Below are 27,786 nucleotides of genomic sequence, written 5' to 3' on the forward strand. Positions count from 1 at the left end.
ACCTGATGCATAAAGAGAAGCAGAGTTTTAAGTTAATTTTCACAATTACAGAGAAAATACAAAGCCACATGACAATAATTTGATGTTTAAAAGATGTGGTTATTTTAACGGGGAGATAATTAGCCAAAGCACAGGTGATGTAGCCAAAAGGATTGAATTTGAACAGCTTTATTTACTATGTTGCTTGCATCACCATGGCTCATGGGAGAGTATGTGGTTTACCTAAGCTATAACCTTTGAACAAACACTCTTGTCTATTTATACACACAGTGGATGCGGGGAGGTAATCAACATTCATTACTTCCATCACATGTGCTGCCTTTGCTTAGGACAAAAAAGCAAGATTTTTTTGAAACAAAGCTTGGAAATCTTTAAAAAACTACATCAAAAAAGAAAAAAAACTTGGAAAAATCCCATTACATGATATATAAACATTAATGTCCTGCTGGGTATCATTTTCTTCTCTGGATGAACTCCCGAAATAATATCAATAATGTTTTAAATCAGTCATATTTATTCATCTGCACATCATTAGTGCTAGGCCAATATTGTAGCATTCCTTACACTGCCTTAATTGTATGAATGCAAAAAGAACCTATTCCCATATTACATTTATAACGGGGTTTGTGAACATCAGTTTCATTTTTGCATATCTGGAAAAATGTCAAGTGATAAGCTGAAGTATTTACATTTTTTGGCATTTGTTCAGGGTCTCCATTTATTTAAATAAAGGGAATGGGCTGATTTATTTAAGGAAGCATGTCACTTTGAAATTGATAGGAAGACAATTTGCCAAGAGGGTAGATGGAATGCCATTCACATTTCAGACGTCCTGCTTACAAACCTGGATAGTTAACTCCTTACTCAGTTCTCCCCAAATGATTTCTACTATTGAATACTAATTTTTAGGTAGATTAAAAATTGTAGCCTTGATAAAATCTACAGTTGTTGGTTTTTTTGTCTTGTCTTGCTTTGCTTTGTTTCAAAGGTATTTTACAAGATTTGCACTAGTATTTGATTCCAGGACATTGCAACTTGGAAATTGCCTGCTAACCAAATATCAGTCACAACTGCATTCCATTTTATATAGATTCCCTACTCTGAAAGAAAAGCTGAATAACAATTGATTTTAAAGATGTGTTTAGTTAGCTCAATGCAATGTAATTAAATAGCATAATATGTTAGAAGATACTAGGCATCCCCTGTACTATTTTATTTCTTAAGCCTTTCCAACCCAATCAGTCTTGGACAATTTGGGTTCTGCTGAACTTTTCTGTTTACTTCCTGAGCCTTTTTGCTCTGAATCCTTGTTATGCTTTATGTTTTCCTTCCTCAGTCAAATAATCAGTGACCTCAGTAACAAGTTCTGTATATTAATAGCATTAACACACTGCATCATTTTCCATCATGACCAAGGCAAACCCTCTTGATTACATGGACTCATTTTAGATGCCTACTGAGGGCAGCAGGATGTGTGTGTTGTAATAAGTGTCTACTGTATTTACCAAACTCCTTCTGGGTCAAAGACAATTTCAGGAATTGATCGAACAAGCCTGCCTCCCTTGCATTTTCCCATGTTTAGTTGTTGTGAGTTTGTTCTGCCTGAAAATTTCAGCAGGAGGACTTTGGGCCTCCTTGCACTTTCAGTCATTTCTCAGCTGGGTGAAGAAGAAAAATATTCACCAAGGGGAAAAAGGGAAGTTGTTAGATACAAAGTTGTTGAAAATACCAGCACAGAGTTTTCTTCAATTTGAGGAGAAATTATCTGAGAACAGAACCAAGAATTTTAGTCACTGGATCTTCATTTTTAGCTGTTGTGGCTTTAGAACTCAAAGTACCAAGCACCAAATATTCTTCCTCCTATTCCCTAGCACTAATTCTAGGTGGCCAATAACAGCCATCTAGAGAAAATACCCCCGTGAAGCACATTGGGATTTGCTACCACTCTCATGCTGGGCACACGATGCTTGTAAGCTTCTATGTTTAGAGACTTGGACACATCTGCTGTGGGGTGATGGGAGTGGGCCCGAAATGTGTCCTTAAAACTGCTTTTCTATACATACAGCATTCCACATAGTAAATACTCATTAACAACAATGAAACCAGTATCTTTATTTAATACAGTGATGATCAGGCTGGTGAATTTACTATTTCTGTGATTAATTTGTCCAGAGCAGAGTTTATTTCACATTCTTTACAAAGGGATATTAATTTCACAGCCCGTTTCAAAAGATAGGAAGGGAGCTGGAGCTTAGTCCACCATTCATTAGATGGAAAGTCTAAGCATCCGTGCAGTTTAGCAAAAATGCGAAGAATCTTTATTCTACTAGCAAAGAGCAGGAGGTCATCTTGAGACACATCCTTTGGCCAGGGATGATGATCAGCAAGTGGCTTTGAAGGAAACAAGAAGCAAGAAATTAACAAAGCACCCAGATCACACAGTACTTTTGCTGGTGGAAATTCAATGGATTGCATAGGTATAAAACCAGCGTAGGTGTTGATTTAAATAAAGAGCAATTAAGGTAAATTAAGAATGCACTCCTATATATCCCCCATGGCTGATGCAGGTAACCCTTCAGGTTTGGAGACTTATATGCATCCTATATGCCTTTTGCAGGTGACATACCTCAAGCTGGGTATTCTAGGTTTAGGGTTAGGGAGGAGGAAAGGAGGAGGCTGGGATGCTGATTAGACCTGGCATAAACCTGCAGCCTCAGCCTCCTCTTTCCCACTCCCCAGCACTCCTTCCCTGTCCCCCAGGCCCAGTTGTGGCATCGGGTGGGGCAGCCAGCAGTGTTTTCTATGTCAGCTGTGAGGGGAGGGGGGCTCATCCTTCTGACTCCAGGTCTAAGGTTGCAGCACACTGGAGTTGATAATGGAGAGAGATATTAATTAACCAATTTAAGTAAGCTGTTTTAAAAAAAGAACCTGCTATTTTTATTCATTCTCATTAACACTGTAGAAATAGCAAGATACCTCTACAGCCAAATCAGGTCATAGGATCATTTCTGAAACTTCCTTCTTTGCTTGCATATGCAAACCATTTGCAGAGATGTAGCATAATTTATATTTCCTGCATGCCTATCCATTTGGAAAGCCTGCCGTTCCTGTTCTCATAATCACCTGTATCCATATGAATCAAATAAAACACTTAAAATGCAATGCTATCTGCACACACCTCAGAGTAAGTTCCACTTAATTTCTCTTCCAGCTGTACATCATGTATATACTGTAGAACCATACAATTTTCTCAATTAGCCAGAATTATGAGTTATCCATATTTTGTATAAATACTTTTGTAACACTGTGAAGGCTTGCTTGCCTTTTGTATTTAAATGCTTTGGAAATCCCTTTTAATTATTTGATCAAGTGGTGTTGATCTCTGTCTACATCCTTGTGTTCAAACCAGGTTAATTTTGTGTCAAATTCATTTCTAAATAGTATGAAGCAGGATGTTCCATTTTCTCTCCTCCACACTCCTACAAGGCTTTCTATTCAACCACAAAACAAGTTTTCCATCTCTTGCTCAACCACGATTACCAAACATAAACTCCTCCAACCATCTCCTAGTTCCTCTAAAATAATGTACCTTTACTTTTGTTCCTATGTTGATTCTTGCTTGTTTTCCCATAGAAAGAAAAGAAATGGCCACTTTGTCTTGTCCCAGTATCCTGACGCCAACATTCAGGTTCAAAGATAGAAAGACAGGTTTAAATGATACGCTGGGGTTGTGTTTCTGCAAGTTGTTTGGCCAGATCCATGCCTTCACTTTGTTGCCAGCTTCATCTGAATAATGTCCTCCTTGAATTGTAATATTTATCCTAAAGTTCAAAAAGAACAACTTAAGAAGACCTCAACGTTGTGGGGTGGGGAGAGAACCTTGAATTTACAGCCCTGACCCTGATCTGCAAACAACATCAGACCTCAACAGTGCCAGATCCAACAGGGGTAGGGAGAGGCAATTAATAACACTGCAGCTGTTTTTGAAGAAGCAGTAGAACCCTCCTATTCTTTGTATTAAGTATGAAACATAAGAACATCCATGTTAAACCCCCTCTAATTTAAATAAACTTACCACACAAGTCCGTTCGGATGATAACAAGTTCCTTTACCACAGGAGTCAAATACTGCCTGGATTTCAGCATTCTCAGGCTTGTCCTCTTGAACTATACAAACGTAGCCTTCTTGCTTGGTCTTTTTTACAATTATGATTGCCAGATTTCCAGATGGATAGCTGCATATAGATAAGGTTCCTATGGTCCCATTCTTTGTTTGAGAATGTTGTCACATAATCAGGCCTGTGGGTGGTTTCAATGCATTCTCATTCTCTCTCCCTCTGTGTGTTCTTTGATATTGTCTCTGAATTAACCTCCATTCTACCTACAATTTTTAAAGCTTCTGAGAAAAAGTATCAAGAACTTCTCAAGCCAAGGGGTCATGTTTGGTTTTTGCAAACACAACATAGATATTTCTTACCTGAATAAGACAGCAAAATGTCTGGCCAAAAAGTGGGTGGCCACTAGTAATATGAGCTGCTCAATAGCATACAAACTATATTATGATTTTGCATCAATGCTATATGCAAAATAACCCAGGTTTTTGTGATGGTGTAGCAATATGGATTGACTCATAAAGGAGGACATGGCCTTGAATTGACAGGAGCTGAGCAGGGTTGTCATGCACAGGACATTTTGGAAGGCCTTCATACATAGGGTTGCCAGAAGTCAGAGACCACCTGACAGCACATAACAACAACAAAGCCATGGGATACAAAGGCACAAGATATACCACAATTTATGTCAAGCCCTACCCCTCAGTTATTTTGGATCTTCAGCTCTGTGTTTCCACTTTACTTATAACAATTATTTCTCAGTGTTTTCCTTTTATGTATTGATTATATTTTTTATATTTTATTTTGTATTGTATTGCTCTTAACTTCCTTATGAACATGTTTTGTGGTGGAGAAGCAAACACATCTGTATCTATGCATATAAATTATAGTATACAAGCATGTCTCTTTTTAGTGGCCAACTCACCAAGCTCCCTCTCTTATCTACAGTCAGCAGTGAAATAGGCAGAGCAATCCTTCCATGACTAGGATGGTAGGGAAGTTTTCTTGCTGGTACTCAATGGCCGGACCGGGAGATAATTGGGCAGCTTTCTAATATCTCTCCCTTCTTTTTCACCCTGCATTGCAAGTAATGGGAAATTACTGTGCCAGCTGTAGGGTTGGCATAGTTGAGGACTATATTTGGAGGCATATTAGAGAAATGTGCACATTTAGGGTGTTGAAGATGCTCATATATCCCTGAAACAAACACAAACTGCCCGGAAAACACAACTGATGGAGTGTCTAGCTTTCCAGAGGCTTAAAGTGGCTTAAATGCTGGCTCACCAGAGAGCCTCCGTCTTTACTGGCAGAGCAGCACTTACACCAATGAAATGGTCCCTTAACCAGACTATTGCTGGCTTTAAGATTGCAGCCCCAGGCATTTACGTTCTAGCAGGCTTTTAGTCCTACTTTTAATCTGCACTGATGGCTGCACTGGATTATTTAAGTCAGTGTGACTCCCTATGATGTTTTCAGTAATGGTTTTACTTATTGCAGCCTAATGTGTTTTCATTTATTTTAGCTGTTTTGATTATAATTTGATAGAAATGTGGGTTATAAATATGGTAAATAAAATAAAAATAATTACCAAACACAGCCATAGCTGCTGAGGGTGCTGTGAGTGAGAAGGATGGCTGCTTGGAGTGCTCATGATCAAGGTCTGCTGGCTGGAATTCATCAGAATCGGAATGTGAAGCAGATCAAAGGGGAGTTGGGGAAGATGGGCAGACATGCTTATCTCAAGGCCAGATGCATCATGTGGGCAGGCAATTCTTGGGAATATCCAAGATATACAGCAGGCCTGAGAGGACCATGAATGTGGGAGTTTCTCAGATGTAGGCCAGGCAGCTCCTGACCCCATGATAAGGCACCACAGAAGTGGGCGACCTAATTAGATGATCAAAGCACAGTGAGGAGGCATGCTCATTTTCAGAAGGTCCCTCCTGAAAGACAGGGCCCAGGCATGCTCATAAGGAGGGTTCCGGGAGATGATTACTAGAATGGATTCAACAAACATTCTGCACATGCTCAGAGAGTGGTTCTGGGTGATTTGTGCTGTTGGGTCAATAAAGAATGCTTTGCAAGGAAAATGGTCTGTGGCTTTTGAATGGTCAAAGGAACAACCTCCACTCATGACAGAGGTGTGTCAAGGAGTTCACCTGTTGACCTAAAGACCTTTTGGCTATCTTGGGGTCAACTGTGCTACTGTAGACCTTCATACCTGGTTCACTGCAGCTGATCATGATAAGGCACAAAAGGATACAATATTTGTGCACTACCATCTGGAAACATGGTAAGAAACTTTACGCCATTTTTGTAGTACTGTTGCAAGAACTGGTTTTTCACTAACTGCACAGAAAAGAAAAAAACAGTAAAATGCACATTAAGATTATTTTTCATGATTGTTGTAAGAATCAGTATTCTAATGGCAAGCTCACTAAACGGGGTGGTGGGGACAGGTAACAAAAAGTTGCACTTTGTCACATCCCTTAGCGCAAAAGTACTCTTGACTGGCCCACCCAGTCAAGAGTACTTTTGTTCTTGTTTTTTGTTCTTGTACTTTTGTTCCTGTTTTCTCTTATTCTTCTGTGACCAGGTGGAATGTTATGTAGACAAACATTCAAACTAGAATTCCTCTAGCAACTGAAGTCATTCCAAAAGCAGTAACTAGCTATATAAAAGGTAGAGCAAACATGTGCATGGATTCTAAAGATTACAGGTACTTAGAATGCTAACCTTAAATCAGGCCTTAATATAAATGACCATCTAGATCAGTATTCCCTATTCTGACTGGCAGCAACTCTCCAGGGCCTTTTCCATCACTTGCTACCTGGTCCTTACACATCAGGGAGAGTGCAACATGAAAACATTTATCACTATATGCAGGAAGTAGTCTTTACATGGGAGAGCATTAAAAATGCAAATCTTTACCTGCTTTTTTGGATAGTAGAGCTTCTTCCCATGAAGGACACTTAATGCTATACAGACATGGAGCTCCTTTACTGGTTGCTCATATTTAGAGATTATTTATATTTAAGCCTAATCTATAGCAAATCGTTTCACCCTGGAAGCAAAAGATCCAACAGTGGGGATCCAGTGCAGGAATTGTTGAGGTGCTTACCTTTCCACCAGCAATGGTGAAATCACAGCAAGAGACGCTGTAAGTAATGTCTTCACCCAGTGACAGTTCTTCATCCATCTGGAGAGGAACTCTTGTCCAACCTGTTAAACAACTTCTCTCTTGGGACAGACAGTAGGAAATGGTTGTAAGCTGTTTACTGTCTATGGAATACAAAGCAGGTGTCATTAAATAAAAGTGATTAAAGGAAATTCATCTATTTAAGAAGTCAATTTCATTTTGATCAAAATTATAAGGTTGATGTGAAACATATAGGATTGCATTTGATGTAACTCTATAGCAGTATAATGATGTTTCACTAACCATTGCATGTTCTGGAAGAGCACATACTAGCAGAACAACCAACACAAGCAAATACCGAGCTTTACAAAGTGCTTGTGCAATTAAAGTTTTGGACCCAACGGCCTTGAACTGGCAGAATGGCAAACCTCGTTTATTTCTCTGGCTGCTTCATACAAATTCTGAGAACTGCTCCTAATCTAAAATTAAAAACCATAATAACTAATTTATAGACTAATATCCAAATTATAGCAAAACAGAGCAGCAATGTAATCCAATAGAAGATGAGCTAAAAATGGCAGTTCACATTTATATTAAAGACCCATTATATGCACAAACCAGAGAAATAACAACAAATTGTTATTTTGTCAACAAAATAACAATTTTTTTTCTTAAAAAAATTACCCCCCCCCATACCAATTCCTCTTATCAAGGTCAAGTTCTCACAGGAGCAAGTCCAGTCTTCCCAGGAAGCTGTTTTGCAGGTCATGAATCCCTTCCACAAAATGTACATGGTAGCATATCAAAGATAAAACCACCATAATTAATAACCATTATTTTCCCCTGACTTTCTCCCATTCTCTTTCGAAGCCATCTAAGGTAGGTGTCACCATCTTCTAGCAGTGAATTATGTGGAATTTTAAACTGGGTAAAGAAATGTATCCCAAACCTACTTGATCCTGAGTTACAGTGTTATGGGTGTGACAGATTCTACACACACACACACACACACACACACACACACACACACACACACACACAAGTAATAATATTACTGTACAGTGATATTTGGATATTTTCCCTAATGAACCAACACAGCTAGCCCCATTATTTGAGTGATTTGAAGAATAATGCATTTAGCTGTCCAATGGAAAGATTTGTAAACTGAAGGAAAATTATGGTATACCAACTGAAGAGGAGACTTAATTTTTGGCAGGGTTACTTGGCATTCAACTGCTTTATGATACTATTCAGTTTGGTTTCTATTGACCTTGTACCTATTTTTATATTTTATCTATTTAAAATTATGTACCATCATTTAAAAAGTTCAAGATGTTTTACATATTTTAATATATATATATAATCAACAGTACAACAATTCAAAATTCCTTAGTGCCAGTACTTGATATAAAAATTAAAACTGCAATTAACAATTAAAAATGGGTAAATAAAACGGTTTTGGCTAAATGCTGGAATGCACAGAGCATCGGCATCAGATGCACCACTCTGGGGAGCAAGTTCCACAATTGAGGTGCTATAGCAGAAAAGGTCCTCCTCCTCACCTCTTTCAAGGGTGCCTCTTGAAGGAGGACCTGCTAAGATGATCTTACGGACCAGACAGGCTCATATGGAAGCAGATGTTCCTTTAGATAACCAGGCCCTAAACCTATTGCCTTACCTAAAATTAATCTTCTGCTTTGCTAAAGTGAAGACAACTATGTTTCACCTGATTCCTCTGTCATATAAGTGGAGAAACTACTCAGGCATATTTATGGGCATTTTTATGGTAACCCAGGGATAAATTAACCAACAAGCAAAGGAAGGCTCTGTGGTAGAGCATATGCTTTGCATGCAGAAGGTGCCAGGATCAATGCTTGCCAACTCCAAGCAAGGCTGGAACAACTCCCTTCTGAAACTATGGAGAGTTGCTGCCAGTCAGCGTCAACAATACTAGACTAGATGGGCCACTGTTTGGGGTTTTAGGCAGTATCCTATGTGGCCAAATAAATAAAGGTGTTACGGTGCCAGAATTTTATAATCTCAGTATGTCAGTGTGCTAGTTATCTGAAAAAATATCTACAATCCCTAGGAAAAACTAATATCCAGAAAAGTTGCTATTTTCCCATACAGCAGAACTAAGCAGGGTTGGCGGAGTGTCATGGGGGGTGGATTTCCTTAGCCAAAGTAATGCAAAGTATTTTGGGCTGTCCTGCTCCCCAGTAGGCAATTATGAAGCATTACCTTGACAAAGGAGCAACTCCTGGTGTAAATAAAAACTCTAAGATTGGTTTGTCGATATGGATCAAGACAACTACCTGCATTTTTGGACACTGTTTGGAAACATAGCAGGGAATGATCAGGATGAGTGCCTGCACTTCAAAGTATATCACTGACAGAGAGCAGAAAATATTAAATAGCAATTTGAATTTTAGCCTCATGGTCTGCTAAATGGAACCCTGACCCAAATCCACAATTGCACCCAACACACTTTCTTGCATTTTGGCTTCCAGACCACAGCCAAAGAGCAGGTAACCATATGAGATGTGGGACTCATAAACGGGATGCATTCGCAGGCATACAAAAGCATCTATAAATATGTGGGAACAGACATCCTTCTCTTATTTTGCTATTTATCCTACAGGTGAAAGCTATTGTTGCACAGTGCAATTTTCCATTCACAAAGAGTCGGCCACCTTAAGTGACTTTACTGTCTTTTGACTAGGAATGGGACTACAGCTTTCATGTCACACAAGAGCAAAGGGGGTGGCGTAGAAATCCAATAAATACATCTAAAAAATAATAGTAAGAGTATTGTCCACATCAGAGAACTTGCATTTTTCTGCTCCTTGTTACATACATTCCTTAACCCCATAATGATGACTCTGAGTTAGCCTGAGGACAGATGTGATGAGTATAAGAATTGCTGTGACATATGAGCCATACTTAAGGTTGTGCTCACATTGGCACAACAAAATAATCTGTTAAGAATCAGAATAATCAGAATAATCACAGAATAAGTCTACTCACAATCAGGGGAATGGACTGGAAAGATGTCCCTCTCTTCATCTGTTGGAATGAAGGCAAACTGTTTGGCCATTTGTCGCTCTTGCTGCCTGCAAAATCAAAATGTGTATTATCTGAATTCCTCCATTTCTTAATAACTTAAGCTGAGTTTCAGGTATTCTTTGAAGGAATAACAAAGGTGAACGCTAATTTAGCTAATTTCTGGTAATGCCCCCCCCACCCCCCAAATAGCACAACCATCTTCATTTGGCTGCATGCATTTGCATGTAACATTTTCTTAAGTCTTAAGAATCCGGACTAGACTTGCTGAATTAATAGGAAAACTTTTAAGTTCAATGGCTTGGACTGAAAGATAAGCCAATCCAATTAAGTCTGTGGAATAAACATATCCTGTCCCCTCTTTCCTGTTGCAGCCACCTCCCCCCTCCCACCCAAAAGATTCTCTGGAGGGTTAGGGTACGCTTCTGAACATATGTGGCATATGGCATGCTTGAGGAAGGAAGTATGGGAAACTTGCCTTCCATAAGCATACTTAAGTCCACTGATCTCAGGGCTAGCACAATTCCACATTCCCAAGCAGCCCTGCTCCATGCCAGATCGCATGGAAGGGGGCACAAGCCCTCCAGAGAGGCTTTTGCAGGGATCCAGGTGACTGTATATAGAGGAGGAGATATGAAATATCCATGCATTTTCTTGATTATCTTAAGATTCAGGTTGTATTTTTTCATTCCCCTCAATTTTCCTGCTAGTTGCATTGCAAAGCATTTTCATTATACATTTTTATTCAACTTTCCGGACAACTGATGTTTCCCATAGGAGCTCACATCAATTTAAAAGAGCAAGAGGGGCATTAGGATTACAAACTAATGACATAACACACAAGGGTAGAAGGGTGGAGGGAAGAGGAAGAGGAAGGCCAAGGAAAAGGAGGAAGGTGAATTTTTCAAGGTCAGAAAAATGTGGTAACTGAGAAGGGGACATTTCCATTTTCTTTTGCTGGTGTTCCTCCTGGAAAACCAATTGGTGGCTCTTTTCCCTTTGACTGATGAATGTTTAAATTACATATTCTTGAATATTAGCTTCCCCCGCAAATGTGCACATTTGTTCCTGAAGATGAGTAAATGAATGGGTGTGTTATTAGTCAGCTTGCTGTACCTCTGGCGGGCTCTCTCTTTGGCTAGTTGTCTCTCAGCCTCACTTCCATGGGCCTGATGAGGGGCAATATTAATCAGCTCAACCCCATCCTTTGCATAGCGCTTTTTCTCATTGACAATGAACTCATGAAGGTCTCTGCACTGCTGGCAACAGAAAAGCTGGAAGGCAAGATCCTGCAGTTACCTGGTGACCTTGTGGTCCTTGGCTTCATAGAGAAGCCAGCAGGGGTATTTTCCCATTACTTACATTTCCATATTCAGCTATTTGTTCTAGACTTTGAAAGGAAGGAAAGTTTCTTAGTGGGCTGCCGCAGAACTCACAATTTTCTGGGTAGTGCTTTTCAAACTGCAGAAAAAGCATGGGGCAAATTTTGAAACCATTAGTGGTAATCCTCATGCAGTAAGTCTCTTTCTCCCAACATAGCAAGTTCCTTTGTGTTTTCATACCCTGGCCCCACTGCTTGTAAGGACAGTAACGATGCTGACGTTTCCCACTGCTGTCCTGGAGTGACCTCTGAAAGTGGAAGTGCCTCATGACTGTTGGAGGAAAAGCTGCTCCGTGTCCTCCTTATGATGCCTTGGCAGCAAAGAATTGCACCCTTATCCATGCAAACTTTTAGGCTTGAAATGCAGATGTTTAATTTATATAATGGGTTATTTAAAAGCCCCTCCTGACTACAATAATCCAAACACCAAACATTAAAAGTTGCAATCCCATGCATGTTTAGAAGAAAAAAGTCCTACAAGCTCAAGCATTTTCTGTCCAGTCAAGTTGACTGGGACATGCTAAGAAAAGACCTTAAAAGACCAAGCAATTTATTAAGTAGAGAGACAGATTGAAAGGTACATGCCAGCTGGAGCAGGGAGTTCTTAACCTGGCATCTAAATGTATACAAAGAGGACACCTGGTGGACCTCCCGCAAAAGAACATTCTGCAGAAGTGTTGGGATGGGGCCACTACAAAGAAGGCTCTTCCTCTGGATCAGACCATTAACAGTGGTAGCACCCAGAGAATAACCTTTGAATCTCAGCCTTTCTTGATAGCCTTAAATTCAGCTTTTATCTATGCTGACAGCTGCTTTGAAGTGAAGAATACAGAAGCAAGACTGTGGTTTTGTCACAATCAGCCCTCTTTCTCAGCAGCTTATAGATATGCACATGACCTTAGAATCACAAATCTTGTAATAATTGTTAAATATGCATTCTTCCCATGTATCTCCTTAACATAATAACTAAGCTCTTGTGCATTTATTTAAATAAGCATACATTCAAATTATCCTGGTGTATGGAGTAATCAGAAAAATGTGCATGGATCACAGCATGCAGTCCTGCTCTCAGTCACAGTTAGACCATTTCATGCAACTCTGAGTGTAAAACAAAGCCAGACAATTCAGCTGACGGTATTCACCACTGTTCAAAACCCAAAAGTAAGTAGATTAAAGAAATGAATGGCTGAGAAGCGGCCTACTTTGAGGACTGCAAGTGTTTCCTTTTACTACCAACACTTAAAATAAATTGTCCTAACAGGGCATAGTTAAGAAGTCAGGGGTAACAATTTGGATATCTCTATTTTCAGACTCCCTTAAACTGTAGGTAGCATAAGAAAATAACCAACTACTTTGCTGACAGGGAAAACAGCAGCAGTAACTTAATGCACAGCTACAGTAAATAATCAGCAGGGGGCAATGTTAAAATTGTTAAGATTGTCATTCCTGACACAGAGTTGAATTAAACATTAAATGGCTCTTCATTGCATTTACTAATTACACCCAGCTACAAGGAAGGAGAATTCCATGCAAAGAATAAAGAAGCGGAACTCATACTTTGAAGGAAAGATTGCAGGACTAGCTAGGGATAGAAAATACAGTGGGGGTTTTGACCGCTTATTCACAGAACAGAGACAAATATAATGCCTGAAAGAAAAGTATTCTCATTGGCTCATTTTCCTACAATTGTTCAGTGTCGTATAATTATGGCAAGTTTAACAATACATCTTTCAAGAAGGGAGATTTCCTACGTAGTCACTGTTACATAAACACAATGTTTTATTATTGTCAACCACCTCAAGATTTTCTGTGAAAATAACAGTCAGTATAGCAAATACATAAATACATGTCCAAAATCCAGCACCCAGTAGTTTTTGCTTCAACTCTTTATTTGCCTAATGGAAGGGGATCCTGCAAGTTCTATCAATAGAAAATGTTTGCTTATGAAAATAAAATGTTTATCTGGATAGAACAGGCGTCCTTCCTACTCAGGGATAAACATGTTGTTGGTTTTAATGTCCAAACAACCTAGGCCCTGGGTGCCCGTCTCATCATGAAGCTATCCAGCTATTGGATTCACAGCAAAGACCTTCTTAAGTGTATCATTACTTGCTGGGGCCAGTCTGCTGGACATGTGTGAAAGAGCTTGCTCCTGCAGTTGTTATGACTGGACCCACTCTTTAGCCCTTTGAATTGTCTAGTTTTACTATTTTATGGTTTTAAATTATTTTATGGCATTAAGGTTTTACTGGTTTACAGTGGTGTTCAGCACCTTGACAACTTTTCAGTAAATGATAAAGCATTATGTTAGTGTCTAATACATAAATAATCAATAAACAATGGAATTAATTATTTTGACTGCTGTTCTCTCGGTGCAAGACATTTTTCTTATGCCCCCATTGATTCTGTGATGAGATCCATGCAGATCTGATTCTGTGCAAAAGTGTAATATAGCATTTTTCTCTTGGCCTACCACGTCTGCAAATAGGACTGTCTATCCCTTCCATTTTAAATGTTCTAGGGGCATTTGATTTTCCTAACATTTAACTGGGGATGGGGGAGTTAAATTTAAGTAAACAAGGAATTTGTAACATCATACCAAGTAAGCTAAATGGTTTTCCACTGAGCCCATGACCTATCTTCTAAAGAAATATTTATGGATGTGCTACATACATAACATTAAATGATGTTCATTTTAGCATTTAGCTGTCAGAAGTATTCTAATGCACCCCACAGCACCGGAATTAAGAATTTTTGAAGTCCCACTAATTTTAAATGGGAGAGTTGAATCATTAGCCAAAAAATCAATGAGACCTAGAAGCATTTAACTGGGGCTGGTTTATGCCCTAAATGTTTACTGCAATACAATATCTTACTCTTCACCATACAAAAATGTTTATAAGTAGGAATACAATTGCAAGCTTGTGAACTTGTGCAAGAGGTCCCAGAAAGAACTCTGTGTGCCAGTGTTAAGTAGAGGTGGAACTTGGCAGTACCTTCAGTGTTACTTAAAAAATCAGTACATACCACTAACCTGTACAAACAGTTAGACAAAAAGGTACTGTAAAATGAACACCAATAGAACAAGCTTCACTTTACACAAGCAAAGTGCTAGAATCAACCAGAGGATTATGCATACATTCATAAAGTAGCTGTTCCTTAATTATATATGATAAGGTTCATACATTTCAACCATCTTGACATGATTACAGTTCATCATTGCTTCTTCTGAAAAAATCTCAAATCATTGATTTTTTAATTATATGGGAATATCCCTCCAGTATTTCAGAATATTGTTCTTCTTAGAAGGATTCCCATGAAAGTTCATATCAGAAGAGGGTCTGTAAAAGAGCAGAATTCTGCTAGAAAAAATTGGCATTTCCAATAATCCAGGGTATTTACGTCAGCAGAAAGTTGGAAAGGAAATGTTTTTGTAATAAATTTTCAGTAAAACTCCATAGAAAATCTTCATTTAATATCGATTGTCTGGGTGCTCTGTTGTTTAACAACAAATGGGAGAAGAAAACGGAACTTCATTCTAAAAATCCTTAAACCAGTGGTCTTCACTATTTTTCAAATAGTAGCCACACTAACATGCCTCTAAAATTAACACAGAATAATCACATGAAGAACTCACTTTGGACCTCAGCTCCCATGAGCCCCTGTCAGCATGGCCAACTGTCAGGAATACTGGGAGCTGTAGTCCAGAACCTCTGGAGGGCACTAACAGAGAAGAACTGAAATCCCCGTTCAGTCCTATGCAGAAGTAGGGGGAACTGCATGGGGACTGGAGAGGCCGAAAGTGGAATAAGTGTGATGCTTCTTCATGTACTAATCCTTTTGTGCCCCGTGGATCTGTGCCCTGTTGCACAAATGGGAGTCTTGCTGATTCCACTGCAGCAGCAGGACCCACCTCTTGAGCATTACAGACTTAGCGCTTGAGATGAGCAGATACCCACAGACAAGTTGGTAGAGCTCCATTATGCAAGCTCCACTGACCTTACCCATTCCAGAAATGGGTGCTTTTGGCTCATTTGCAGCTGCTCTGGAACTGCAAAGTCTAAACAATCAGGATTTCTTAAACAATCAGGGCAGTAGAGCAGTTATGAAAAGATGAGAGGTCCTCACTGGCTGCATGACCAAAAAGGTGGAGATTGGCTGAATTTGTTACTCTTGTTAAGTGGGGCCATATGAAAGAGAGAGAGGGATGGGGAAAAAGAGAGGGGCCACAAATATGTGGGAGCAGCCAATGAGATGTTTGAATACTGCCAGTGGCCCACAAAGCCTTGGAGTAAAAACTGGGATCTGAAACATTTTGAAAAAGAAAGTTTAGTTTCAAAGCTGTGTACCTCTACTAGCATACAATTTACCAGCAAAATACCAGTTGGGAGAAGGAAAGTGAAGGACAATCCAAGGAACAGGTGTTTTTTCCTCCACATAATCCAATAATCTAATGTTACTATCAGATACACAGAGCTTATTTGCTAAAGACCCCTGGATATTCCTAATGAAACTCCTGACACCATTTCTTCTGGACAGTTCTGAAAAATAACAATCCTTCCTCTTTCTATTAGGGCAGGTGATAAATGCAATCCAATAAACTCTGCACCCAGAAATTCCACACCATTGTTTAAGAGTATGTGGAACCGGAAGCCTCTCTCTCAAATCCAATGTCTCCCGCTCATCCCAGTCTTACAGAAAAACCCAGGATGAAATGATTCCCACTCACACCAACTCAAGCCACTTTGATGGGCTAAACTATGCGCTATCATGGCATTGGGCTAACACTTTGCATGTGTGTTGGAGTTATTTTATAAATAACTGCCTTAGATATTAGATCATTCAGTTGGTGAATGCACCATATTTTTCTTTCTTTCATTGCAGCGTCATTTCCCCCCTGCTATTTTCAATCAGCCTCTTCCTTTCAATTTCTAGTCTGGGGTTGAGGAGCTTTTCACCAAGCCACAGGACTTGTTCTTACGCTGGCTAGTCATCTTGCCCATGCTGAAAAGCTTTTAAGGAATGTTTAAAGGAAGCTTGTGGAAAGCTCTGCCCTTCATAAAGTCTGAATTGTCCGTGTGTTCAGGCTATGGTATTAAAATGTGAATGGAGGTGGAGCTATTCAGGGGTAAATAATGCTTACTGCACAACAGCATTTTCAGTGGAACAGATGGTATTAAACAGCTGTGTTCCAAAAGCATTTGAACTATCACCTGTTGCTCTTTTGCTGATATTTCCTACTAAACCCAGACAATCTTGGTTAACATCAGTGACAGCGTGAAGAGTCTTGTTTTCATTTTACCTTCTAAAGGGATTACAGGCAACTGTAAATGATCCAATTTGTTGTTTCATTAGGGATCCTAGAACCATCTGGCTCTTGAAAAGCTTGCTAAGCAGCAATGCAGGCAAGGAACAGGACAAAACTTTGGAGGGAGGGAGAGAAAGAATTCCCTCACAATGATTCAACAAACCACGAAGTTAGAGAATGCTCAAAAGAGTGCTGGCTTCTGCAAAATCAAATGCAAGTACCCCATTAATTATTTTATGCACACACCTCCCCAAATACTTAACATGCTCAATCACTGAGTAGAATGTGCCATCACCTCTATATGAATGTCTTCTCTAGATGTTTCTGGTCTATATGCTAAGATAGTTGGAGGTCCAACACTGGAGAGAGTGTGCAGCGATCCCTCGAACAGCCTTAAGAAGTCTTCCTTAAACTTAAAGACAATAACAATAAACAAAGTGCAATAAGAGATCATTCCATTTCAAATGGCAAACCACTTTGTCTGGAATATTCCCATAGGATTACTCCAGAATAAATTCTGGACTTGGCTGCAAGGGGTGGGAGAGCACCAGCAGGAGTACATTCCGAACAAAATGTGTACAAATGGTTAATACCTCCACGTCGCACAAAATGTCTAGACAGCTGAGGTCTTGGGGCAGCACATCATAGATATCTAAAGTTTAACAAGGAGAATGAGGAAGTTAGTATGCTTTTGCCTGTCAGATTGTAATCTTAGGACATGCCCACATGAGTCCTACTTAGGACTTGTGGTATTGGAACAACATATGCGATCCCCCAGTGTAGCAGAAGGGCAGAGTGCTAATGCTTGTACCATGCGTGTGCATGATGAAAATTTCAAGTTTTTAGAATGGGAAGAGGGGGGACCATGCAAGGACCAGGAAACTATCAAACAATCAGGCAAAACAGGGGTTGGTGGAAGGGGGCATGACCATCTGTGGAATCCTGGAGGGTCAGATTGGAACTCCAGGTGGGCCAGACATGATCTACTGGCCTGAGGTTTACCATCTCTGTTTTAGGGCCCAGTTCCATGGCCTCTGCAGCAGAGGCAAAGAAGCTTCCAGACTTGGAGGCTGGAGACCATCCAATGTCAGGAGAAAGAAGTGGCATTTCTGGCCTTCCAATAAAGTGCTTGGGAGTGAGAGGGAAAGAGGCTGGGATGGTGTTAGGAATATGCATAAGCCCTCAGTGCCAGGCTCCTTCCCTCCCTGCCCACAGCACACCCGGTTTTTGCCCTCTCTGAGGCCCAGCGACAACCTGAGGGGGAGCTGTTGTAGTTTTTTCCATGCCAGCTATGTGGGGATCAAATGGAGAACCAGGCTTCAGAGTTCCAGATCCAAGACTGCAGGATCCTGTGTTTCCTATACAGTGTTGGGAAGCCTAAGGTCTGGACACTAAAAGACTTATCAACAGAGATTAGTTTGCTCCAATTGCTGTTGATCAGTGATGTAGCACTTAGGAGCCTCTGCTCTCTAGAAAAGCCTTGCACTATTGAATGCCAAAGGATGGAGAGTTTGGTATTTGCATTCACTGTAACTGATTTGCCTATCGGCCATTGCAAATAATCATTTTAAAAAATTTACCATGGAGTATCAAAATAAACTCTAGGTTGTTTTATTTATTATATATTTTATTTATATAAAGCTTTTATATCTCACCCTTCACAATGTTTTTAGGGTAGAGCAGCCTTTCCTGGCCTGGCACCCTCCAGATCTTTTTTTCCTTTTTGCCCCATGATTGCCTCTGGTCAGTCATGCAGGTGTTTGAAATGACACCATTAGCAATAGTTCCGCTTTCCAATTACCTACTACCCTCTGCAGAGAAAAAAAAGTCTGTCTCCAGCTTTGGTGTGTCAATTAAAATAATTCTTATTTCACTGACAATCACATGATTAACAAGTAGTGTGTCAACATTCCTATTTTACAGACCGGGGAATTAGTCTGAGGGAAAGCAGTAAGTTTAAGATTGCTGGTTCTATGACTCAGAAGAAATCTGGGGATCTTGCACAGGTCTAGAAATAAAGGTAGTGCTCAAAATGAGGAAGAAACAAATGCTTCAGGGATACAGTTTACCATTCTCAGGAGGAAGCTTTATTCCTTTGCCCTTTGCAGCTGAAAAGAAAAAAGAAAATGCATGTGATATCAAATATAAAATCTGTTTTCCTTTCTTCAGGGGAAAGAAACCTAGGTGGTATAAAAAAGAGGTGGCAGCAAGGTATACACTGCTCCAAAGAGACCACTCCCACCTGGCAGTTTAATGCAATTCCTTTTCAAAAGGAAACTGGAACTGTGCAATGGTATGTGACTCTAACATACACATATAATGCGTGCTGCTACAACACTCCCGTGCATTTTCCTAGTGTGTACTTTTTCTTAGAGTCATGTTCGATGGCATTTAGAAACCTATCTAGTCAAGCTTCATACAGTCAACAAAAAAGCATACGTTATAAACTAAATTATAATTTAGGAATTATATATTACACCAGTGCATACAGTTCTCACTTCCATTGGCAAGATCTATAGTGTGCATGTTTCCATGACCAAAACTTGGAATTTAGTTACAGCCATAGAGATATCTGCACATGGGACAAGTTTCTTTATAATAAGCAGAAGGGATTTTGCATGTTTGTGAGACCAGAAGGGACAACGAACCAGGCAAATCCTATCTCATACAAGTAGTTCTCTGTGCTGCCACCGGAATGCAATAATATGCTACCGTCTCTGTATGCCATCAAATGTCCCTACAGAGTGCTTTCTATATTCCTTTAAAAATAAACCATTCATACACATGAGCTGCATTTAGAAAGCTAAAGCAAAGTGCCCCTTAGACACGAGTCTCGATTCTTGTTAAACTCTGGCATGAATTATTACATTTATTCATTTAAAAGATTTAATACCTTGGCCTCCAGTTTCACAGCTCTGAAAGGAAGCTTTCTGATTAATATTTAAAAATGAGTACAAATACATACTTTTTAAAAGTGCAAAATACAATTGAAACTGCAGAAACAACATCTGCAGGATTAAAACAAATTAAATTTTTTAAAGGCCCAAGTTTAAAAGGTTTTTACCAGTGTCAACAAGAAGAAAAGTTTGGTGCCAGATGGGATCCCCTAGGAAGAATGTTCTAGAGATGAGGTGCCACAGCTGACCATCAGCTTGCCCTCTAGCGGTGGGCTCACTCAGATAAGGGCCTCAGCACTTAGACAGAATTATGTGAAAGCAGACAGTCCTTTAGAATGAAACCCAATGGTGATGCCCATAAAAGACTGAACTTGTAGGTTTGCGGCCATCTAATGCACACCAGGAGATGTAGCAGAGGTGATCTTCACCTCCCCATCTCCTCCCACCACTAGATGGATTGTTTTGCTCAACTAGATGAGACATTTTGGAGAGGGACAGAAGGGAGCTTAAGAGATGCCAGGATAGCTGGTATCTTGGCCTCTCCAGTCTCTTTCCTTCCCAGCTCACCAAACACCCCCCCTTTCCCTCCATTAGCAGTAGTTTAACCTGCAAATTACCACAGCATGAACGTTGGGATAGAACCAAGATAAAAATGGCTAAAATTCTCTTCTCCTCGCTTTGGCTACATGGTGCTTCAGATGGTCTAGGGCAGTGTTGGCGAACCTATGGCACGCGTGCCACAGCAGGCACGCAGAGCCCTATCTGTCGGCACGCGAGCCAGGTCATCCCAGCATCGCCCCAGCAGCCAAGCACTGGATAACAGCACACACAGGGGCCATGCACATGCTCAGAAAAGAGTAGCAGCGCCAGGTGATGAGGTCATGAGCCGCGACTCATTAGCCATGACTTGTCTGAGCTTTTGCATGGCCAGTCAGTGCACTGCCAAGAATAAATATATATATATATATATATATATATATATATATATATATATATATTTGCTTGGACTGGCTGTGAGGTGTTTTTTCTAAACTAAAACCTCAGTTTTCAGGTTTTATTGTAGTGTTGGCACTTTGTGATAAATATGTGGGTTTTGGGTTGTGGTTTTGGCACTCAGTCTCTAAAAGTTTCACCATCACTGGTCTAAGGTCATGATTCTTGCTCAGGGGATATGAAAAGTCCTGGGTGCAAGTTCCAGACATGCCCCACTGATGGGGAGACCAACTGTACCATTGGGAGGACCTATGGCCAGGGCAGAGAATATGCTTACATATGAAAGGTCCCAGGGCAAAGTTGTGAATCGGATCTGAATAATATTAATAAACAGCACAATGAGCCCAGTACTTACCCCTTTTCTTGTAAACATGGTCATAAAGCCAACTTGCATCTGTCTGCATGGAGACAGATATTCCTATGGGTTTTTCATGCACATCAGCAGCCACAGTATCCATTGCCTCCCTTTCATTAGATACAACAGATCACGTGTTCATTAGATACAACAGAACCACACTGAATAATTACTGTACATCTCAAAAAAACCCTCTAAGGACCTTTGCTATTTTGCATGCTCAAGAGTTATCTTTGTTGCCCACAGATTCTAAGTGGTGGAAAAGCAAATGAGTGGAAGAAATTTACCAGTAAACAAAATAGTGAAGTGCCATTTGAGTGGAAGCCATTAACCACTAAGCATGATAGCAAATGGCACCTCGCTTTCAGGTCCTAATGTTGTTTGTGCTAACACAAACTCCCTCTGGAAATCCATACCTTTATCTTAGAAATGACAGTGAGATCTCTCATTTACTATTATGCTTGTTATGACAAAGAAAGTTGGGAGATGTGGAAGTTTAAAGAAGTGGGCAAAAAATAGGCATCCCAAAGAAAAATTGAACAAAACTAAATTTTGGAATTGAACACAGCACTGTGAAAGACAATGGGGATAAATGTAGAAGGTTGGACTGTCTTGCTTTTGAGTCACCAACATATATTGTTCCCACCCCAAAACACAGCCTCTCCCATCCTGGTATCATCCAATTGAACTGAACTACAACTCCCATCATACCCATACAGCAGAGGCACCATAGCCTAACATCATGGAAGGACATCAGATTGGAGTCCGCTGCTTCCATTTAAAGAGAAAGTACAACATAAACGTAAGTGATGTCTTTTGGTTTCCCAACTATCACCTGGAAGAAAATAACTTTTCAGTGGCAAAAAGCTGGAGTTTTCTATCTTGTTACTGATAGGTGTGAAAGGATGATTTGAAACAAGGGAGTAAAGAGATTTAAAAGGGGAGCAAAGAAAATTACTTAGCCCAAAGGAGGGGAGGGGCCAAAATCAGATAGCACAAGGTATGGGGAAACAGGCACATATGCAGGAGGGCCAAATGCTTCCTGATTGTTTATTGACAAGTTGGGCAGAACAAAATGAGCCTATTGCAGCCCACCAGGGGCAGGGCTGAATTGGGGAGAAGGGCCGGTGTTGGGGCAGCATGGAGTAGGCGGGCAGAAAGAACGTAACTCTCAGTACCCTATTAGCCAATTGGGGAAAGGAGGAGGGAACAAGCGGCCGGGAGCAGGGTTCAAAAGGGGGGTGTGAACAGGTGCTCAGGTGAACAGAAAAGTGGGAAGGAAACCATCTTTTTTCTGTTACTTTCATTGCAATAAAGTTTTAAAAAGAACACTCTGCATGCCTGGAACATTTTTCTCTTCTGACAGAAAGGAAAAAGTGATTATAACATTACTCAATAATGAATAACTTTCTTCTGGAAAGCAGCAGGTTTCAAATATTTACCTGTTTAGTTGGTATTCAGTGCTGCTTTCTCTCCTGACTCCTCCCAAAATTCTGGGAAAGCCCTTGATACCTGCCGAGTATAAACCAAAATAGTTATACATACAGGTTCAAGCAGACTTAGTCCAAGCAGACCCACTGAAATTAATGCTAGTTAAGTCTAGATTGATCCCACAGGTTGCTGGCCAGGGAATAATGGCATCTTTTGTGAATCATGTGTAACTGCTCAGGATAGAGGTATCTCACACCATCCTCTTCCTACCCACACACAATACCTATATACCACATATCCTCACACAAAACTCTCATTCCTCTTCAAGGCATGGAGCAGGCTGACATAGACTTGGCAAGCGATGCAGAAACTAGCACTCTCTAAGGGTGTAACCTATGCATGGTTAGACAGAATAACCCTAATTCTAGTCATTCCATTTGGTCTAAACATGCATGGAATTATGTCCTAAAAGGCTAAGCATTGGATCCAAACATCACTAGGTCATTTCTTGCCTCTGCCATAAACTTTCTCAGTTGCATAAAGCAAACTACTTTCACTTTAGATTGAGTGCTCCTATCTGCAACATGGAAGATAATGATGACTTATTATACACAAGTATTGTGAGGATTACAACTAGATAATGCACATGAAGCACTTTGAACACTTGGTAACACTATCTGAAAGTTTATTATTATATTAAAATTATTAGGTTGCAATTATCAGAACTCCTGTAAGTATGGCAAAGTCAGAAGCCAACCAAGGCCCATGGCTACACTCAGTCACTTGGAATGTGGCTGGTACCTGCATGTGAGAAGGTTAGAACATAGTACCTGCACTTGACAATGACGTTTCCATGGTGGTGTGGGAAGAGAGCTCTGTTAATCCTTCAGATGTGATAATATCTGATCCTGGCTCTGCACTGCCATCCACCTTCCCCTCTTGGCTCTCCTTACAGGAAGATCTATGGAAACAGAATGACAATATATTAAATTCAGGGGGAAATGGAAAATAATGTAATTTTATTGATTTAATCTTTATATCACCCAAATAGCTGAAGCTCTCTGGGTAGTTCACTAGAATTAGCATGAGGTACAATGCAAATGTTTACAAATATGGCAGTGACACAAAGATTTGAAATGCAAGAGCTGAGCTATCCTGTGGTCAGTAGACAGAATCTGAATGGCCATAGGTTTGTTCAGTGAGGTTTGAGAATTGCTCGGATCAGCACTTGGATCCATTCTGTGAAGGTGACATGCAAAGAACCACACCAGCTGTTACTCCAAGGTTGTACAACTGGCCTCAGAGATGGCCTTGGAGTCATTCTAAGAGGTGGCGGGTGGGGGGGGAGGAGACTTGGTGCAATCAAGATATAACATATTCTGGCAGTGCCTCGGTCTTCTTCCCTCCCCTTCTGAAGCACTGTGCTTAGACAGACAAAACAGAACATGTGAGCACTTTGAAGGCAAGAGAAGCACAAAGGCAACCTGATCTGCCCATCTTTCTGACTGTACCCTAACAGATTTAAAACCACACCATCTGAAAGACTGAACTGCCTGGGAAAAGAAGGGCTTCAACTGCCCTTTTACCTAGGAAGGTCTTCTATTAATTCATGCAGCGTTGAAATAAAACCTAGCAATTGCTGCATCTAGGAACATTTTGTTACCCACACCAAAATACTTCAGGCAAGACAAATAGTGCATATGAAAGGCATTTGTTTTGGCTGAATGTTTCTCCTTGGAGGTTTCAGTCAACATAAGAATGATTTTCAACTTTCAAAAAGCATCAAAAAGCCTTCACTCACTGGATTTTAATTTTGTTCACTAGAGGTTTTCATTCAGACAAAAGAGACTAAGATGATCTGTACTTATCCTTCTTTTGTTCCTTTGCTTTGGGCCTTTTGTTTGGGGTACTAAAGCATCTGGACAAAGTTATTCTTAAACAAATTTGGGGTATTTTTGGCTCTGGACATGTTTTTAGAAGGGTTTATAGAGAGAAAACCGTAAAGGATAGGAAGCTGTAATTTGAGGGCCTTTTGACTAGGCAGATTTTGACAACATTCTTGAAGGACTAGATTATACATCTACTTACACATCAGAATGTGAGCAAGGTGGATTCCAGAACCCCCAAGAAGCAGGATGGAAGCCCAATACATTATAAAATCTATATATTCTGAAACTTCTATATTAATAAGCCCCATCCAATCACATATGCAAGACCTGCAGCTTTCCAGCCCTAACAGAGTTATGTCAGTTCTTGAAGAATTCAGATTCTGACCATGTTGCAGTCTATAAGAAATAAGGCCTCAGTGCAATTGCAGTTGATATTCTAAAAGCAAACACATGTGCTGAATCTTGACAGAACTGGAGTCAAAAAGAGGCCACTGAAAAATAAGGAAATCCTTTGGAGAATCCTGAAGTTTGCATGTTTTAGGATGGAAGGTTCATTGCACTTTATGTTGCAAGTCCTACTACTACAGACCTATCACAGTTTTGCTCACTAACTGCTGGGGACAATAACAAAAATAAGCATAACAAGCTTTAACCAAAGGAAGAAATCCTGTTAAATATTATTAACATATGTTTTTAAGTGCAAGGTGCTTTTTCTTGAAAAGCAATTATACATTTTTTGGCTATATTTGACTCAGGCAACTTTTCTGATGAGAGGCACAAATCTAGCTGAGGGGAGTTCCACATTGTTGGAATTTGATTCAGATTTGCACACAGACAAGAAAATCCCCACCTACTGCTCCCTACAAAAGCCCCATCAGTTCACAGAAAATGCTGCCCAGAAGGTCAGGTGGCCATGCTGAATGGGGTGAATGGAGGAGAATCCCCCAGAACAGGCAGAGACACCATCATTGGTCCATGGAAGTTAGTTCCTGGAGCCAACCCAGAATATGCAATCTTTTCTCCATGGTACATTGTAGACCAATCTGAGTGAGGCGTGGTGAAACAAGTTCAACAATAATGTTTGAACTGATCCCAGGAATGAGCAGAAATTTCATTCCAACAATTCCATTCCAGCCAGCTGTAATATAGTCTATCCCACCAAGAATAATGACAACATTGTGTTATTTTTGTTGTTACCTAGAAGTCATAGAAGCTCTACTTCTAACTCTTCCAGGATGATCTTCAGAACCTGTTCATACAAGCAGCATTAATACTGATGACAGGATTGGACATACATGCTTAAACAAACACAAGGCTGCCATCCTGAAATTTGCTAGGAGAGTAAAGGGTTTTTTTTTTTTTTACCATATAGCTTAATTGCATGAATTCTCTCTCTCTCAAAACCCTCACCAGTTTTTCTTATGCTGAAATTAGTGCCATCAAGCAGGGAGACATTCTTCCTTACATGGGAAAGCAAGTCCATTGTTTCCAAGCTTCTGAAGCTTGGAAACCAAGCCCACCCCAGTCTCATCTTACAATTATGCTCAGTCAATGTCCCTGTCAGGGCTTGCACAAAGCCAGCCTTCCCCCAGCCTACTGGCCTGCAGCTATTTTGGAGCACAACCCCCATCATCTACACCCAGCAAGGTGGGAGTTGTTGTCCAATACATTTGGAGAACACTAGGTTGGGAAAGTCTGTGTTTACAGTTTACACTGGGCTTAAGTCAGTACTTACAGAGAAAAGTATTTTGATGCTATGTGAAATGGAAGACTTTTGCGGTGTTGCCTTTACATGCATTGCTCTTTTATATCAGGAATGGAGAAGTGCAGACCTGCAAAGGCCCACAGGGTTTCTCTAGTCATCCTGGCTGCTTCTCTCTCTGCTTCTACTCCCTCTGTCACAGAGGGAAATTCTCTTATCTCTCATCCGCAGCTCTCTTTCTCAATCCTGAGCAGTCAGCTCCTGATTAGCGATAAGAGCTTTTCCTTCTTATAGAAGAGAGAGGGCCAGGCAGCTTTTCAGTGATTCATTCATGCTTCTTTCTCAAATTAGTCCTGCTTACTTCAGAGTAGACACAATATTCATGCTCCCTTCTGAATAAAAATATTTGAAAGTTCTATTGAGTGATTTGGTCCTACATCTTTCTGAGGCTAGTCCTATGGGAGCGTGTCCCACTTAATTAGGCTGGACATGTACATAGCAGGCATGTCATGAGTGGAGCTGGCTGGAGCTGGGGGTCAGACTAGATGGCCCAGATACCCCTTCTGACTCACTGTTTCTATGTTTAATTCTGAGTACATATGCAGAGACCTGTCTTGCTTATCTGTAAGCAAGCAGATCTGTAAACATTGCTCATGCTTACTTCTGAGAGAACCTGTTTCCTACTACATATTTCTAACCATGGGATTTTGAAGTGGAATTTTATTTTTCAGCTCTGCTTACTTTTGTTTGTGGTCCTGCTCACCATGAGAATGCAGGTTCTAAGAACTTTTCAAAAATGGAATCATTTCCTCCATCCAGACGAGGTTCCCCACTTGTTTTATAAAAAGTGGGGATGTGACTCCATGTGACCTCTGTGGATCTTTGAAAAGCCAGGTGCTGGTGACCTTATACAGGGCAAGATCTCTACCGCCCAGCTGCCTTTGGAAACCCCTTGTCCCAAGCATTTGGGGTATGCAAGGAGGTCATGTCCTCCTCCAAAGGTTGGAGTTGAAGTCAGTTTGCCCAGTCTGCAAAGGGTTTGCAAAAATGGACTGTTGATCTCTGCTGTGCTCAGAGGTGATTTGTGTCACCCCTGGAATTAATGTGGGACATGGCAGGCTGTGTGCTTGCTTTCTGCATCCCTTTCACAGCTATTTATCTCCTGCAGATAAATTCAAGCAAAGTATGCAAAACATTCGTGTAACCCAAGCAGGTCAACCGCATGTACAATTAGCTCAAGCATTTCTTTGAAACAGGAACAATTGCAACCCTAGACCAAACAAGTGTAACTGGTCTGAGAAGCGATTGGAATGTGTGGTTTGGAGTATGATGTTAACTCGGTTATAAACTGATGAGCTCCAGAGTGCTGCTCTTCTTCCCCAGGATAGTCAAGATGCATGCCATTTCACATTCCTCTTCAAAAAGAGTAGTAAAACAATTCTTGTACCTATCGCTGGCTCCTCGGTGGTTTCCTCCAGTTCCATCCCCCTGGTGCTCACAGATTCTGGATTTGCCAT

General features: G+C 40.4%; 1 protein-coding gene across 1 annotated transcript; it reads right to left on the reverse strand.

The window, feature by feature from the left end:
- Positions 1 to 1,965: 1,965 nt before the first annotated feature.
- On the reverse strand, positions 1,966 to 27,786 carry ERICH6 (glutamate rich 6). Its single transcript, XM_044432746.1, has 16 exons — positions 27,717 to 27,786; positions 25,765 to 25,816; positions 23,509 to 23,639; positions 22,690 to 22,759; positions 21,248 to 21,357; positions 19,072 to 19,110; positions 17,596 to 17,654; positions 17,298 to 17,414; positions 11,676 to 11,774; positions 11,430 to 11,587; positions 10,278 to 10,363; positions 7,233 to 7,393; positions 6,375 to 6,460; positions 4,076 to 4,234; positions 3,590 to 3,821; positions 1,966 to 2,391 (listed from the first exon to the last, which is right to left on the reverse strand). Exons 1-16 carry the CDS (start codon positions 27,784 to 27,786, stop codon positions 2,131 to 2,133), a joined length of 1,890 nt encoding a protein of 629 aa, XP_044288681.1. The 3' UTR covers positions 1,966 to 2,130.

This window comes from Varanus komodoensis, unplaced genomic scaffold (assembly GCF_004798865.1).
Source record: "Varanus komodoensis strain SLA01 unplaced genomic scaffold, ASM479886v1 scaffold25, whole genome shotgun sequence".
Taxonomy (NCBI): Eukaryota; Metazoa; Chordata; class Lepidosauria; order Squamata; family Varanidae; genus Varanus; species Varanus komodoensis.